This window comes from Paralichthys olivaceus, chromosome 3 (genome assembly GCF_024713975.1).
Source record: "Paralichthys olivaceus isolate ysfri-2021 chromosome 3, ASM2471397v2, whole genome shotgun sequence".
Classification (NCBI taxonomy): Eukaryota; Metazoa; Chordata; class Actinopteri; order Pleuronectiformes; family Paralichthyidae; genus Paralichthys; species Paralichthys olivaceus.
In genome coordinates, this window is record NC_091095.1 from 19129875 (window position 1) to 19145355 (window position 15481).

Consider the following 15481-nt stretch of genomic DNA (forward strand, 5'->3'; position numbering starts at 1 on the left):
ACTGGGGGGGTCACGTTTACATTTTCTAAAAAATAGCTGCAAAAAGACCATTCCTAACAAGCCTTTTTAGAATCAGCAATTCACTAGCTGTTCTAATTCAGCAAACATTAATAAAATGGGTGTCAAAAAGTTATTGTTCAGAACCTTTGAGAGGAAGAAGACGGACCAAGCAACATGATTGATTATGATTAAAAAGGAAAATCCACCTTCATAGAACCTGGGTGTTGTAGTTTGGGCTTCTCCTACATATCAGGACCTACCTAATCAAGTTATTGCTGTGACACTCTTAAGAAACCACATTTACATTCAGTAGATCCAGACAGTCCCATAAACAAGATCAAGATCCATGAATCTGATCTAGATCTGCACATTGAAAATTCATAATTTTTACAGCCACTAACACGTTTGTAAGAGAAAAAGGAGAAAAGTAAAAGGTGAAGTAGAAAATAAATCCTATGTATGCCATCTAAATGTAACCCAGAATCCTGCAGAGATAAAGAAGGGGTGGTGATCTCGTGTTGGAGGCGAGGTTATAAGGGGAACCAGCTGGCAGAGAGAGAGTGATGGAGGGGCACGTGGGAGGCAGAAGGTTACAGTTGCCTGGGGCGATGCTCAGGGCTTCCCTGAAGGGTTATACATACTGTACCAGCAGTCACCTGCCATCTATCACCTGTGGATGTGTGTGTGTATGAGTAGGACTCTGGGTTTCTGCCTGTCATAACGTCCTAATCCTGAGTGACATTTATCCAATGGAGACCTCGCTCATTCATCCATCCATCACATTCTATTCCTCCTTTCTATCCTCTGCTCTCCGCTTTATGTCCTTCCCTCCCTCTCTGCTTGTTGCTTCAGACAGACAGTCGAACCACCCCTGCATACCAAGTACTATCACACACACACACACACACACACACACACATACATAAAAGAGTTGTATGGTAGTAATTGCTTTACTGTATAGAAGGCAGAATTCAAGCTTTACAAATTGTTGTTGTGTGTGTGTGTGTGTGTGTGTACACATTAGGTTTTGCAAAATATGAAGAAAAATAAGAATATGTGTCAAAAAGAGATTGTTTGTTGTGTGTTCACCTGTGAAACAACCACGACTGATGCACCCGAAGATTCTTTCATTAGTGTTGGTAGGTGGGACATGCGTGAACATGTGGCTGTGCATGGTTGTTTCTGTGAGAGCATTATAAAGAAAAGCATGAAGCTTGTGTTAGTGTGTGTGTGTGTGTGTGTGTGTGTGTGTGTGTGTGTGTGTGTGTTGTGTGTGTGTGTGTGTGTGTGTGTGTGTGTGTGTGTGTGTGTGTGTGTGTGTGTGTGTGTGTGTGTGTGTGTGTGTGTGTGTAAGCAGCCATGACAGATGAAATGGGAGATTCTTTCATTAGTTGTGTTTGAGGCTCTGTGGGGTCACAGCAATAACAGACATTTAATTACAGCGGACTGAATGCTTCCCCTGCTGACACACACACTCTCACACACACACACACACACACACACACACACACACACACACACTCTCTCACACAGACACAGGGAGGTCTTTCATGGAACATGTCCCCAAAAGGTAGTAATATAAACCACTCAACAGGAGAAGTAACCCTGGACTCCTCCACCTTTCTCTCCCTTATTCTCCTCTTGGCCTTTCTCGACTTCCCCTGCTCTCTGTGTTCTCCTTCTCGCTGTGCTAAGTATAGCAGCAGTAATGGTGATGGATGCAGATGGAGGGAGCAGGTCTTAAATGTCAGACTCAAATGAAAACCACTGTGCCAGTGAGACAAAAGCAGTAGGACACATTCAGTGTTATTTAACACTCACACATTAACTTGCAGACATACACACACACAAAGTGCTGCACAGCAGACTATATAACATTTAAAAAGAATGATTGTGTACAAATGTTTTGGTCAAGATGATCCCCTCAAACATCCAATCCATGTTTGTGCTGCACAGTTAAATCAAACATAACTGTTCTGTTTGTGAGATAAAGAGCATCTAATGTCTAATCGTTTGAACCCTGGAGATTCTGATGAGGTCGTTGGACATGCGGATTGTTCAAATAATAGCCAGTTCACATCCTGCCACGTGTTTAACTCTGTTCTGTCGATAAGCAGATCATCTTTAGTATAAACAATTCATAGTAAAAGTTGACTTTGCTCAACAAAACTTTGTAAACTGAACTCTTTAATGTTTGTTGTTGGCTTCTCAAAGATGTGTCTTCATCGAGTTTACTGTATGACATTAAAGTCTCCTGCTTGATTATCCACTCGCAGTCAAAGAGATTAACAGAAGCTATGTTTCCTGACAGACAGCTGTTGTTTGCATGTGAATGAAATATGAGTATATTCCGTTATACACAGCAGCCGTGGCATATTTTATGTTATTGATGCGGTGGGAAGAGATGTGGCGGGGGGGGGGGGGGGTCTTCATAGCTGTTGACTGTTGCACACTGCACGCTTGTTTCAAGTTTAATGAACGCAATATTTAAATGTCTTTAAACGTCGTCTATGCATTGAACTGAACAGTCCTCTGGTGGTTTAATCACCTGCTCTCATCTCAGCCCAACTGAGACGTGACACAATAGAGAGAGCGCCGCTGTTCTCGCTCCGAAATAAAGACAGATGTTCCTCAGCTCGTTTGTCTCTGAAGACTCTGACGCAGACAGTCCTCGGTTTACTCAAAGCAGAGACTCTGAGTGTGCGCGTTGATCCAAAGGAACAACATTATCCGCACCATATTGGTGTGCGTGTTTGAGGATTTCACAATGTGTGGCATGACACTCACATTAATTCTCTGATAATGAGGCTTTTTTAGCCTTAAATACCCTTAAACATTGTCCAACCATTGTGTAAAAATGGACTTCATTCAGGTGATACAAATACATACTTACAAATGGGAATGTTGTGGGCCAGCAGACAAAGCAGAGGGAGGTGGGAGATTAGTGTTGGACAGAGAGATGATTCAATAGCCTCATATAAAACGATGCTCTTGCCTGTGGTTAAAGAGCTCATTTCTACTACACTGCAGTGCTGTGGGGACTCTGTGTGAATGGAGGGAGTGTGAAAGAACGAGCAGAGGAGGAGTGGGACCATTCCATCACTCAGACTATGACCTTCCAAGAGTCACGCTGTTATAGAGTACAGAACTAATGCCTCAATATATTATCTGAATATGCTGCATTATCATTATGCTTCTCCCTCTCACTCTTGCAGTCTTTCACTCGTGCATACACACTGAGAAACAAAATGCAGAGACACACACACACACACACACACACACAGATGCATGAATGTTCCCTCTATGCAATATTTGATGATGAAATGTTTGCGCACTGCAGGTCAGAGATAGAGACAGAATGAGAGAACGATGGAGAGAGCACAATGAAGAGAAAGTGAGTCTAACCTCACAAGTGGCCATTCTCTCCCTCTGCTTTGTGTTGACGGTGAAGATGAGTGTTGTAGTCGCATCAGGAGATAACATTGAGACTTCCTGGACAAGAGCAAGGTCGACATACGCACACCGTCGCCGGCACTCTCTAATGCATGAGCACAATACCAACAATCTACTACACAATAGAGGGTGAGGAGAGAGGGGGGGGAAACTGGGGAGACAGGGGAGATAAGAGCAAAATGTCATGCTATTATATTGCACAAGAAAGGGGTTGGAGAGGAGAGCAGTCGCAGCTCTAGACCTGCCAAACTTCATTGATTTACGTGTCTGAATATATTGACCAGTGTCATCCGTATGACACCACAGTTCACCGCTCCAATCTGACTTAACAATAATACGTTGCCAACATCAGAAGCTGTGACCTGTGGTACGGTTGTATTTTTGTAAGATTACTGTTGGGCTGTGCTGTGGTCTGTGTGATTGATGATCCTGAGGTAATAGCCTAAGTCTGAGGTAGATGGAGGTCCTTGACTGGAAGATGTACTAGAGACTACAGAGTGTGTGTGTGTGTGTGTCTGCAGGGCAGGATCGCAGTGAGGCGGCGCTCATCAGACGTTTTAAGGGCGATGGCGTCCGCTACAAGGCTAAGCTCATCGGCCTGGACGAAGTCACTGCGGCCCGTGGAGACAAACTCTGCCAGGACTCTATGATGAAGCTCAAGGTAAGGAAAGTCTCACTTCTTCTCTTCTGTCCCTGTTGATGGATCTTCAGTTAAGAACTGACTTGTTCTTGAGAGGTGTTGCTTAACACTCACTACTAACATGAGGGGTCAGATACTGAAATCTGGTGTCAATCAGGTACGGTTCCTACACGGCCGGCACCGATCAGACTGACTCAGAACGCAAACTTCGATGCTTCATTACGGTGCCTGTGCTCTGTACCAAAATGGTTGCCCTGTTTACAGGCAACATAAACATCACAGCATGTGTCTAGTTAATATTACAGTTAACTCTGGTGGCATGAGGCATTAGCCTACAGTTACCTAGTAACCACTTCAAACTCAAGTCAACACAACAACAGAATGCCCAAAGGTAAATGAAAAGTGTGGGTGTACATGCATCAGATGTTTAAAAACTATTTTTTGTACCACCCAAACAATAAACCCAAACAATACCCAACCCTAATAACATGCATCTGTGCATGTTCGTAATGAGCCATGACTAAATCTGGAGGATTAATAATGTAACATGACCCACAAAAGCCCCATCAACAGCCAACACAGTGGTCCACAAGTAGTTCAACAACATGCATATTGCAAAGTTCAAGTTTTAAATATGTATGTTTTGTATAACACAGCACAACTGTGTTTCGGTGAATGTGTGTGTGCACGTATAGTTAGTTGCAGTTTTACTACACAAATTGCCAGAGTAACGTTGTAATTTATAGGGACGATGGCAATGATCAGAGCAGGGGGAAGTAAGGAGGTTAGCCATATGGATGAGAGGGGATTCGGGGTAAATGTATCATTTGCAAGGACAAGAAGAATTAGAGGGAAAGGTGGACAGATGGGGCAGTTAGCAGAGGAGAGAAGGTACATAGGCAGGGAATAATTTAGATGATAGGTGAGAGAGATGGGGGAGGATTAAGGTGAGGACAAACAGGACATTTTTAAATTCATTCATCAATAAAAGCCCTAATGCACAAGCTGTGAAATATTTTACTGCAGCGTGTATATGGAAAACACATCACTAAAAGAATTTACTCTAGAAAATAATAGTCAAAACTTAAGAGAGAGCCTAAATTTCGCTTTATTTTTCCAATGAATGTACACGTCCTATTCATTATTAATTGTCATGAAACACATGAGGTCCAAATACAGCAGGATACATTTATAATTTATGTCAGAATATATTTGAATTGAGGAAATTACATTTACGTTTTGTTTATGTGTAGTGAAAACTCTATACAGCCGAGGCCTGGAAGGGTGAGGAGAGGATAGACGGCTCATTGATCAAACAGCCTCCCTCCTCCTCATTTATTCAGACAGGAAATCCATCAACTCCTTTTCTCTGATCTCTCCACCTCTTCTCTCGTACTGCTCCTCCCTCTCGTATTCCGACTCCCTCCATTCTCTGATCTCACTCCGCTCTATTATTCTTTTGTGCCTCACGTATAATGCACGTTAAGGGAGAACTCCACCCTTAGACACACTTACGGATTTAAAAATCAGTATGTCATGATGCCTTCTGTGAATTGAAATGAGTTGCTGTTGAAGAGTAGCGAGTTAACTTTTTTACTGCACACTCCTTGTCTACTTTTGTAGTTTTGGATTCCATAATGCCTTTGAACAGACAAGAAATATAGTAATGTTTTTGCATTGACTGAACAAAGCAAATGTAGCTTGATATGCAGTTTATATTATATAATATGCAATATTTCACAGATAATTGTCTTTCCTCCTTAAATAGCTTTTAGTGAATGTAATAATTACACATAAATTTGTGACATGAAAAGACGATTTTCAGTCATTCTTCCCAAATAATGGTGTTCATTTCAAACTAGTTCTGTTGTTCCTATATACCAGTAATCTCAAATATATTCTTAAGTGGAATGCTATTTTGTTTGTAGGTCTTTGAATAACTGAATATCTTCTAAAACTTTTGCTATGTTTTGTCCAAGTCATTTTTGTAGATACCCATCTTGTGCAGTGACTTTATCTCTGTATGACAGATAGAAAGCGATGCCACTGTGATGTTTATTGCTGATATTGTTGAGAGATTTTTTTTTTTTTATTGACTTTTACTGACCACTGAAAGAAAATCCTTATGGAATATTGTCTTTTAGATCGAGAGGTGGCCTGCAGGGAAGTTCTTTATGGAGTCATCCTCGTATTACACAGTACATAAGTTTCAGTCCTGCTTCTAACATGGTTATTTGCTCTCTCTCTCTCTTTCTCTCTCTCTCTCTCTCTCTCTCTCTCTCTGTGTGTGTGTCTGTTTTGTCCTCAGGGTATAGCTGCTGCAGCACGGTCCAAAGGAGATCACAAACAGAAGGTGTTTCTGACTGTTTCCTTTGGAGGGATCAAAATCTTTGATGAGAAGTCAGGGGTAAGTGTGTGTGCGCCTGAATGCAGCATTTCTGCCTCTGTGTGTGTGTGTGTGTGTGTGTGTGTGTGTGTGTGTGTGTGTGTGTGTGTGTGTTTCCTCTCTTAATGAGGCATCTCCATGAGAGGGGGTGCCCCCCTGGGGAAATCAGGAGGCCCTAATTGAAACCCTGAGAACAAGACCTCAGTAGATGAGAGAACATGGCTATCCCATTGTCTGCCTCTTTGCAAACAGGGACAGCACTGGTTTCATATTATGCTCCAGGATTATACATATTCCATTTTACATGGCTTGTTTTCTGTCTGACCAACTATTGATCTGTTCAGGCTCTGCTTTCCGAATGCTATCAGTCCTCCTCCTTCATTTTTTCCTGGTAACTCTCAGTTTGCTAGACATTTTCCCACTGTCCAATGAAATTTCAGAATTGCTAAAATCCCACCAAAAGAAGCTTTGGGTGTACTGGAGTTTTTCTTAGTTTTGCTGATGATGACAATTCAGACTTTTACAGGACCACAAGAAACCCTGTGGACAGACGAACAGTGAATTCAGTCGTTAAATCCTGTTGCAGGATGAATGTGCCTGCAGCTCAAGGGAAAGTGACCAGTAGAGCGTAGTGATTCCTTTTTAAATTTCTTACTCAAGGATTCTGTGACAGGTATTATCGAGGCTCAGTCCCCAAACTGACCATATCTGTCTCTGTATCCTTGAAGAAGAGATATACTGACTGCCTACACTCCCCAGGATACTACCCTGGATCGATGACAACCTCACTGAACAATTTAGCTTTCTGTTGCTGTTAATAATGTACAAGTAATGCCTGGTTTAATCCCAGAAACTTTTAAAGAAATACATTTTTATGTTCCTGGTAGTTTGGTCACTATAGCCTTCTATAAAAAAAGAAAGAAAAAGTTTAGTTGCACATAAGGGTAGCAGTTGTAGTTTGGCTTTTTTTGAAACAAATTGTACTTATTTGATTCTTGTTGTTTTGGGTTTGTGCCCTCATGGTTGATGCACTTATTGTAGATTGCTTTGGATAATAGCATCAGCTAAATGAAATGTAATGTAAATTTACCTCTGCGGGTTAGTTTTCTTTAATTTATATTAGCAGCTGGAGGAAAACAGCCTGGTTTTTAAAGCATAATGCAGAATTAACATCTGCTGTTTGTGTGTACGTCATGTAAAGCTGTCTGTTGCCCTCAGTTTTGTCTGGCTGTCAGTCGACTGATTGTGAATGTAATCTAGTCGAGATTCAATGTGAAGCCCGTTGCACTACACCTAGTTTTAGTGGCCGACATGCAAAGCCTGAGATTTACACCTCAGCAGGAGCTGGTTGTCAGCGACTCTGCGTGCATGTGCATGTGTGTCAGTGTTCAGGTGCTACACAGCAGTATAACTCAAAAGTGTGGGGTATTAGGCAGGACTCATCGGCCTCCCACATGGCAGCCATATTGCTTGCGGGCCAAACTCATCCCTCACAGGTCCAGTCCTTCATCCCTCCTTTTATAACCCTCATTTCTCTGTCTCATTCTCTGTCTCGCCGCCTCAAACTCTCTGTACCAGAAGACAGAGGGATAAAGAGAGAAATAGAGATAAAGGGCATAATGGCAAAGTACAGAAGGTGTGGAAGAGAAGAAACAGAAAAAGGATAAGAGGGAGAAGGTGAAAAGAAACAGATGTGAAAAAGACAGGATGATGAGAGTGGTGGACGGAGATAGACTGAAACATAGTTAGAGGGATAGGTGGAGAATCAGTGAGCATATGTCAAGGTAAAGCTCTCTACAGGGAGACCTTGTCCTCTGTCTCTGCACATTAATATTAACTATAAAGATATCCTGTCCTTACTATGAGTCCTTCAACCACTCCTAATGGCGAGGGAGGGAGGGAGGGAGGGAGAGATGCGCTGCTGAAGTTCAGGGATCTTGACAGTCTCATTCCCCTCCTGTGCATCAGTCAGCCAGATGGGTGGATGGATGTATGGGTGAACAAATGGATGGATGGCCTCTCTCTTGGAGGAGGGAAGGTCGTGCAGAGTGGATGGAGGTGGTGCTTGAGATGGAGGAGAAGAAGACGGGTGACATTAATCTAGCAGAGGGCAGGCCAGCATCTCTCTCTCTCTGTCAGCCTCTCTCTCTGCACGCATGCACATACGCACACACACACATACGCACACACACGTCCACACCCAGCTTCCTCAACCCTTTTTGTCAGTCTCGTCAGGGCCGCTGCACAGCGTTAGGTCAAGAACTCACATGAGCCCCGCAGCTCCCTCAGAGAATCAAATCAGAAAGATTAAATTAGTCCTGTTCAGACAGCAGAAAATACTTTATCAACAAAGTACACATGGAGAGAATCTGTTAGAAAAGAGCCTGAAACAAAGTCTTCATTGAGGCTGGACTCAGGTGAAGCTAGAACTGTTATCGATGCCAGACTCTTCCATACATTCACTTTGAGTCTCATCTCGTATATATTGATGTTGGCTAACAGAGAACCTCCCACTTACAGTAGAGGGTCAAGCCTGAGAGTATGGATTGTACAATGTGGAATGGGAAGTTCAGCAGTGCCATAGGAACTAATTAAGCCTCAAAGCTAACTGCTAATCTCAGACCTGACCTACTGACTGGAGACCGGACAGCCTCTGCAGGTCGAGATGCTGTCTTCCCCCCAGGAAAGAGATGTGAAACGCAGGGAGGAGAGAGACACGGTATCCTGCTGCTTCTCCCTCCTCACTCCCAGCGTAACGGGGAATATCTTGGTTCAGTGGCCAGCAACTGCTGAAGGGCACGCTGCCCACAGTCCCTCAAAGACACTGTGTGTGTGTGCGTGTGCGCGTGTGTGTCTGCATGCACACACGCGCGTGCGAGAGCGAGAGAGACCAGTAGTGCATATTACCAGTGCTGGAGAGAAGAGACGAGAAAGTACACAGTCAGTATCGACTTTTTGATACACCCACCTGTTTTTGCAAACACTTTGCCAGAGAGTGCATCTATTTAGCAACTTTGGACTGCATCTGATAGGTGATGCTGCCAGACGTGTCGGCTCCAGTGAAGAACAGCCTCCTGAGATTGAATCTTCAGTCCAAACTTTACCAAGAATGATGCAACAACAACATTTAGAATGTTTTTGCAGAAAAAACAGCAGTTGGTTGCAGTCTCATTGGCAGAAATGTCAAATAGAGATATGAGAATAATAACATTTGTTCCAGTTTTATATGTGCAAATCACAGTTCTGTACAACTGGTGTTTAAAGCTTGTAAATGAAGGGAATACTTAAGCAAAGCAAATTCCACCTTATATTTGATCACCAAAACGAAACAGTTGAAAAGTGCTAAATCCTTCCTACTGAGAAATTTATGGAGGTTTTACCAGGCCGGATTTATTTTTGTGAATGAGAGAGACAGGGAGCAACATTTGGGCAGCTCTACAATGAAGAAACAAAACAAAATACTAAGATAAATATATATATTTGCATCATTATGAAACTGTGGCAGGACAAATATAGTATATAGTGAATCTGAAGTACAATGAGTGTACAAGGTAAACATGCCCTTTGGTTTTCAGTTTGTCACAAGATTGTTCCAGAAAGGTGGCAGTTTCTAAACACATGCACTATTCCCTGATGTCAAACTAAGAACCGTTGAAATTGGAGTGAGATGTTGGCAATGTGACTGTTCTTTTGAAAATGTAGTTTTACCACAATCCCTGCGGAAAAAATTCTGCTCTTTGTTAAATTGCGACATCAGAAAATGGCTGTTTTTAGCACACCTGACCAACTAGGTAGCTACTGTCTTTGTATGTAAATTGTTTCTGCTCTCTGAGCTGGAGTTGCTTCCAAGACGAGACAGAACAATTGAATTTATGCAGTCATCTCATTCTCTGCTTGCACTTTGTCACCTCACCACCCACCCACAGATAATTCTATAACCTCTGCAAATGAGCTGTGTGTGTGTGTGTGTGTGTGTGTGTGTGTGTGTGTGTGTGTGTGTGTGTGTGTGTTTGTGTGTGTGTGTGTGCTTGCGTGCCTCAGCTGTCATTTCCAGGCCAATCAGTGGTGATAATAATAATCATTACTCCAATTATTAAATTTAGAAGACATGACTCATACAATAATTATCAATTTCTGCCGGGGCTCTCAGTGTGTGTTGGTGTACTTGCACATTTGTGTGTGCGTGCCAGTGCCCCTGTGTTAAATTGGTTTCACTATACTCTGCCATGTGTTATTTCTGGACTTGCTTCAAAGCCAGCAGATGTGTGTGTTTAGCCTCTGATGTATAGCGCTCCAACCCCTAGCATGCATTCAAGAGCTACAGGGTCATTATGCTGACTGTGTGTCTCTTCTCCCAGCATGCAGCTGGCATAGACAGTAACAACAAAGCAGACATTTAGTGTGACTTAAAAGAGGGCCGTTGCATATTAAGTTGTGCTTTGTGTGTGTGTTTGTTTGAGTGTGTGTTGAGAGCGAGGGCACAGATGAAGTGATCAAGTCGACAGCTTGCCGAGCTGTGATTGTCACTGATCCCCCCCCCCCCTCTGTCCTCAGGAAAAACAGTGCCATCTGCCACGGGCAATGCCAGCTTGGCACTCCCCACCCAGCCTAAACTAGAGAGGGCAGGGGAGCTAGGATACAAGGTCTCTGTGTGAGACAGTTTGTTTCTGCCTGTACACTTGAGGGAGAATTTTTTTTTCAGCCTCCTACAGGTTTTTGGAGGTGTGTACAGGAATTTGTTGAATTCATCAGTATCATTGTGTGACAGTGTGTGTTCATACTTTTAACTTTTTGATACCAACTTTGTTGTGTACCTGAAAACTACTTTTATCTTATTAATTGTGCTACAAGTGCTACTTGCCAAACATCTTTTTCATTGAGTGCTTTAGAGGAAAACAGTTAAATTAGCGGAAAATGTATATGAAGTGGATCAAATCTGAGAAAGATGCAAGGTCCTTTTAAAAATTGTACATCTATTTGCTTATGGGAGAAAATGTCTGAAATCGTATCCATAAAATGAAGTACTAATTTAACAAGAAATAAAAAATATATAGTTGTTGTTACACTGGATTTTGTTTGTGAGTTATTAAACGGGCTGTGTCTCCTGCAGGTCCTCCATCACCACCATGCAGTCCATGAGATCTCCTACATCGCCAAGGACATCACGGACCACCGAGCCTTTGGCTACGTCTGCGGGAAGGAAGGGAACCACCGCTTCATGGCCATCAAGACGGCACAGTCGGTCAGTGTGTGTGTGTGTGTGTGTGTGTGTGTGTGTGTGCGCACGCTTGAGTAACGACCAATTGTTTATACATGTTTCGCCTTGTACCCTTTGTGTGCAGGTTAATGTGTGATTCATCAGGGTCTTTTCTCAATAGCAGGAACCTCTTGACATTTAGATAAGGACCCTCAAACACCAGCTCATGTCCCCTCTGCGCTGTTCATCAAACAAGCAGTGTACTCTGTAGAGCTCTAGCTTTAGGTGTTGTGTGTTTTTGTGTGTGTGGACAGATTCATGTTCAGTCCTGCAGCTACGTACTGTATGTTATATTGAGTCGCCTTTTGCACCTGTTATGATTGTTGTTGCTTTTGTTGGGTTTATGTGTCTGGCTTGTTTAGTCTGGATCCAGCTGGCTCACTCTGTAGCCATATTGATTTCCCATAGCGAGTCGATGAGGATTTGAGTGTGTGTCACCAGCTCTAATGGCATATCCGTCCTCCTAGGGCCATGAGACGCTGTTCTTTGACTTAGACAGATAGGCACACACTGAGGGACTGTGGGCTGAATCAGGCTTTGACTTCACTACACCAGCCACCCACAAAAAATGTTGCTCACCAAATGTTACCCTGCTGCCCTGCAGTGTAGCACGAGGCTAAATTCTCATCAGTCATTTACCTGATGTGTGCCAGAGGAAAGGTCACAATTATATGTTCTCCCATTGTCAGTATTTGAACCATGCAGCCATCACCGGCACAATGTGTTCGCTGTGGAGCAACGAGAGGGTGGAGGCAGTGAGCTTATGGCAGAGGCTGTAATTGGAAAGTAACCACTTTGATGTGAATTAACGGAGCATCTCTGTTCTGTCATGAAGACTGAGATTTAAAGTTGTTCCGAAAAGGCCAATTTGGGGGTAAACTTTAAAGTAATTGGCTTACCACTAAACTCTAAAGTGTCAGCACAAGAGAGACATGTTTTATTTAGAAGTGGAAGTCCATTAATTATGTACAGGGAAGGATTTCATGGACAGTCGTTGTTGTAACCTTTGAGAAAAGTTAGTTATAATTATTATAAATGGGTCTCTTTGTTGGAAAAGCAACCTTGGATCCAATTTGTATGGACTAGTGTCAGATATTTAAGTTATTTCTAAAGAAGTAATTATATTTTGACTAATTGTATCTTTTATTGTGCTCTCTTTGAAAATAAATCACAGTGGGCAAATCATTGCAACAAAACATTAAAAATGAATTTCTTGCCTTTCTGACACCAACCTTCTGATAAGGGGACGACCTCCTCTCCTATGGTGAAGTGGTTCAGCCATCACTGGTCAGTCTTTGGACAGTGTGCCCTCACAGTCTACTGCTTACTGACCAAACCAAAAACTTCAACTCGAAGATATCAGTTTGGTTTTCACTTGTGATCATTGCAGTAATTGTATATCTTTCTCTAGTTGTACAATAATTTCAGGCACATTCTCTGGAGGGTGTAGAAAACTGAATTTGACTGAGGAGGAGCCAATATACTCCTACTACTCCTGTACTAAGAAATGAATTCAGTATCATCCTCTGACCCACCAATAACCAACACTAGAATTACATCTGGGTAAAGAAATCCTGATCAGTGTAGATTTGACTAGAACTGTGTGTCCACAGTAAAATTCCCTATCACTACTCCTTATTAAATCACTCATCGCTGTAGGCTTTGGTTCATTCATCTAATTCAAGAGTGCTAAACTGAGGGTAACTCATCTCAGTGGTCCTATGAGCTGCCCACTCCTCCTCTAAATCCTGCCTGTCTCATCTTACCTAGAAGTTTTGATTGAGCAGAAAGGAAAAGAGATGCCAAGAAAAGACAGCTAAGTATGTAGTGTCAAATGCACAGAGGATCTAAGACTGACAGAGTGACATAATGTTTTACTGTTGGCTCAGCAGGAGCCACAGTTTACCTCAGAGTGTCTCTTATGAGCATTATGCAGTAGAGAACATCCCAGAAAGACAACACTAAAGTACAAAGATTTTATTCAAGGCAGCGTTCAGTCTGTGAACTCCGGGTGCACTTCACGTTGCTCCAGTCAATAATTGATTAGATCTGAAACACCATTGTACTATAGGACTCTCTGCTGTTGTGATGTGACAGTAGTTATACTTTGTGAGTCATCTAATGGGTTTGTTGTCGGCACATTTGCCCCGCTGACGAGAAGGTGGTACAAGGTAAGACAAGAAGCTGGTATCCGCTCTTGTCACTGTCTGAACCAGGCCGGGAGGAGGAACAGAGTTGGCAGTGATCGTGCAGATGTGTGAGTGGAGAGTGAATGAGGACATGATGTTTTTTCTGTCAGTCTCATTACAGCCGTAATAACTACAGCAGGTTCTGTCATCTTTATTAACCGCATATCTGGAATAACAAGGCATGGTTTCAGTACATGAGTTCTGATCAATGAGTGTGCATAGTGTCTGTGCGTTGATGTGTGGGTGGATGATGTATCCTTGTGATCCTAGGCTGAGCCTGTGATTCTGGACCTGCGGGACTTGTTCCAGCTCATCTATGAGATAAAGCAGAGAGAAGAGATGGAGAAGAAGGCCCAGAAAGACAAGCAGTGTGAACAGGCCGTCTACCAGGTACACGTATATCTCTTTCTTACTGTATTTCTGTCCACTTACTTTAACAATCTGCCCTAAGTATGATGAACGTCAAGTAAGACTTAAGTTGCCAAATAGAAAAAGACTCTTAAACCTAAGCCTTGTTTGAAAAAGACCTCCTAAACCCTGCGGGTTTTCTGAAGAGCTGACTGAATTGCTAACATTTGCAAAAACTTTTATTTCTCAGCCTCTGAAACAGATGAGAGACATGAAATATAAAAAAAATGGAAGCTTAAATATTCACTTTCATGCAAATCTTTGCCATTCCCCCCCATCTTCTTCCTCCGCCTCAAACACACCTCTTACTGACTGAGCCCTGGTTAGCAGTATCATTATCTGGGTCTGAGTTTTCATGTGATTGTTGTTTTCGTCAGTGAAACTGTAATCTGCGTTATACGCCAACAACCAAACAATTTCCCACAATGCATTTAGCCTTTTCTGCAAGTATTTCAGCTATCAAGATGTATTTCATTTGTCACGTCTTGACAATGACGCTGTGGTTGAAACGCACAGATCTCATCGGGCTGTAAGTGGAGTAGCATGCTAACCTCTTACTCAGTCTGAAAAGAACATACAAGCATATGTATCTGGTCTTCATGGGTTGAGAAAGAAGAAAACTACCTGAATGATAAACAGAGCAGCCACTTATGGGTGTTGCAGCGGCATCATCTGCCCATTGTGCTTATTTCACCTCCCTCTGTTCTGACGTCTGCACAGCTGCTGTTGAATTTCTCTTTATCTCTCTGTCTGTGTCCCTTTCTCTGACGATTGCTAAGATGATTATGTGAACGCCAGGAAGCTGCTCCGTCTCGTCTGTGCTTACCGCCTACACTTTCTACTCCACCAGCATAACTCCCCGCCTCTTCCCTCTCCTGTGTCTTCTCCCCTCTGCTCCTCTCATCTCCCCCCGTCTGATCTCTCTCTCCTCTTTTCTGCCGCCGCTCACCTGCAGACAATACTGGAGGAGGACCTGGAGGACCCGGTGTACCAGGTAACTTTTCTGACCAATCACATTGCTTCTGTCAACTTGCTTCATCTCTTGTCCGTCAGCTTGCTCCTCTCTGTGTGCACTGTGGGGAGACAGCCCCTGTGTGGTTACAGTGTGGTGACAGCACAACATGTGCAGTTTGGAGGGTCAGACGTCC

At 42.9% G+C, this 15481-nt stretch overlaps 1 protein-coding gene across 19 annotated transcripts in view; it reads left to right on the forward strand.

The window, feature by feature from the left end:
* dab1a (DAB adaptor protein 1a) overlaps window positions 1–15481 on the forward strand; it is a 230413-nt gene that overhangs the window by 198126 nt on the left and 16806 nt on the right. For 10 of the 19 annotated variants that reach the window (XM_069522343.1, XM_069522342.1, XM_069522344.1 and 7 more), the window contains 5 exons: window positions 3975–4114; window positions 6402–6500; window positions 11590–11721; window positions 14196–14315; window positions 15289–15327. In XM_069522343.1, the coding sequence (XP_069378444.1) occupies window positions 3975–4114; window positions 6402–6500; window positions 11590–11721; window positions 14196–14315; window positions 15289–15327 (530 nt within the window). The remainder of the gene's footprint in view (window positions 1–3974; window positions 4115–6401; window positions 6501–11589; window positions 11722–14195; window positions 14316–15288; window positions 15328–15481) is intronic. The other 9 variants (XM_069522354.1, XM_069522348.1, XM_069522350.1 and 6 more) reach the window with 1 other exon arrangement.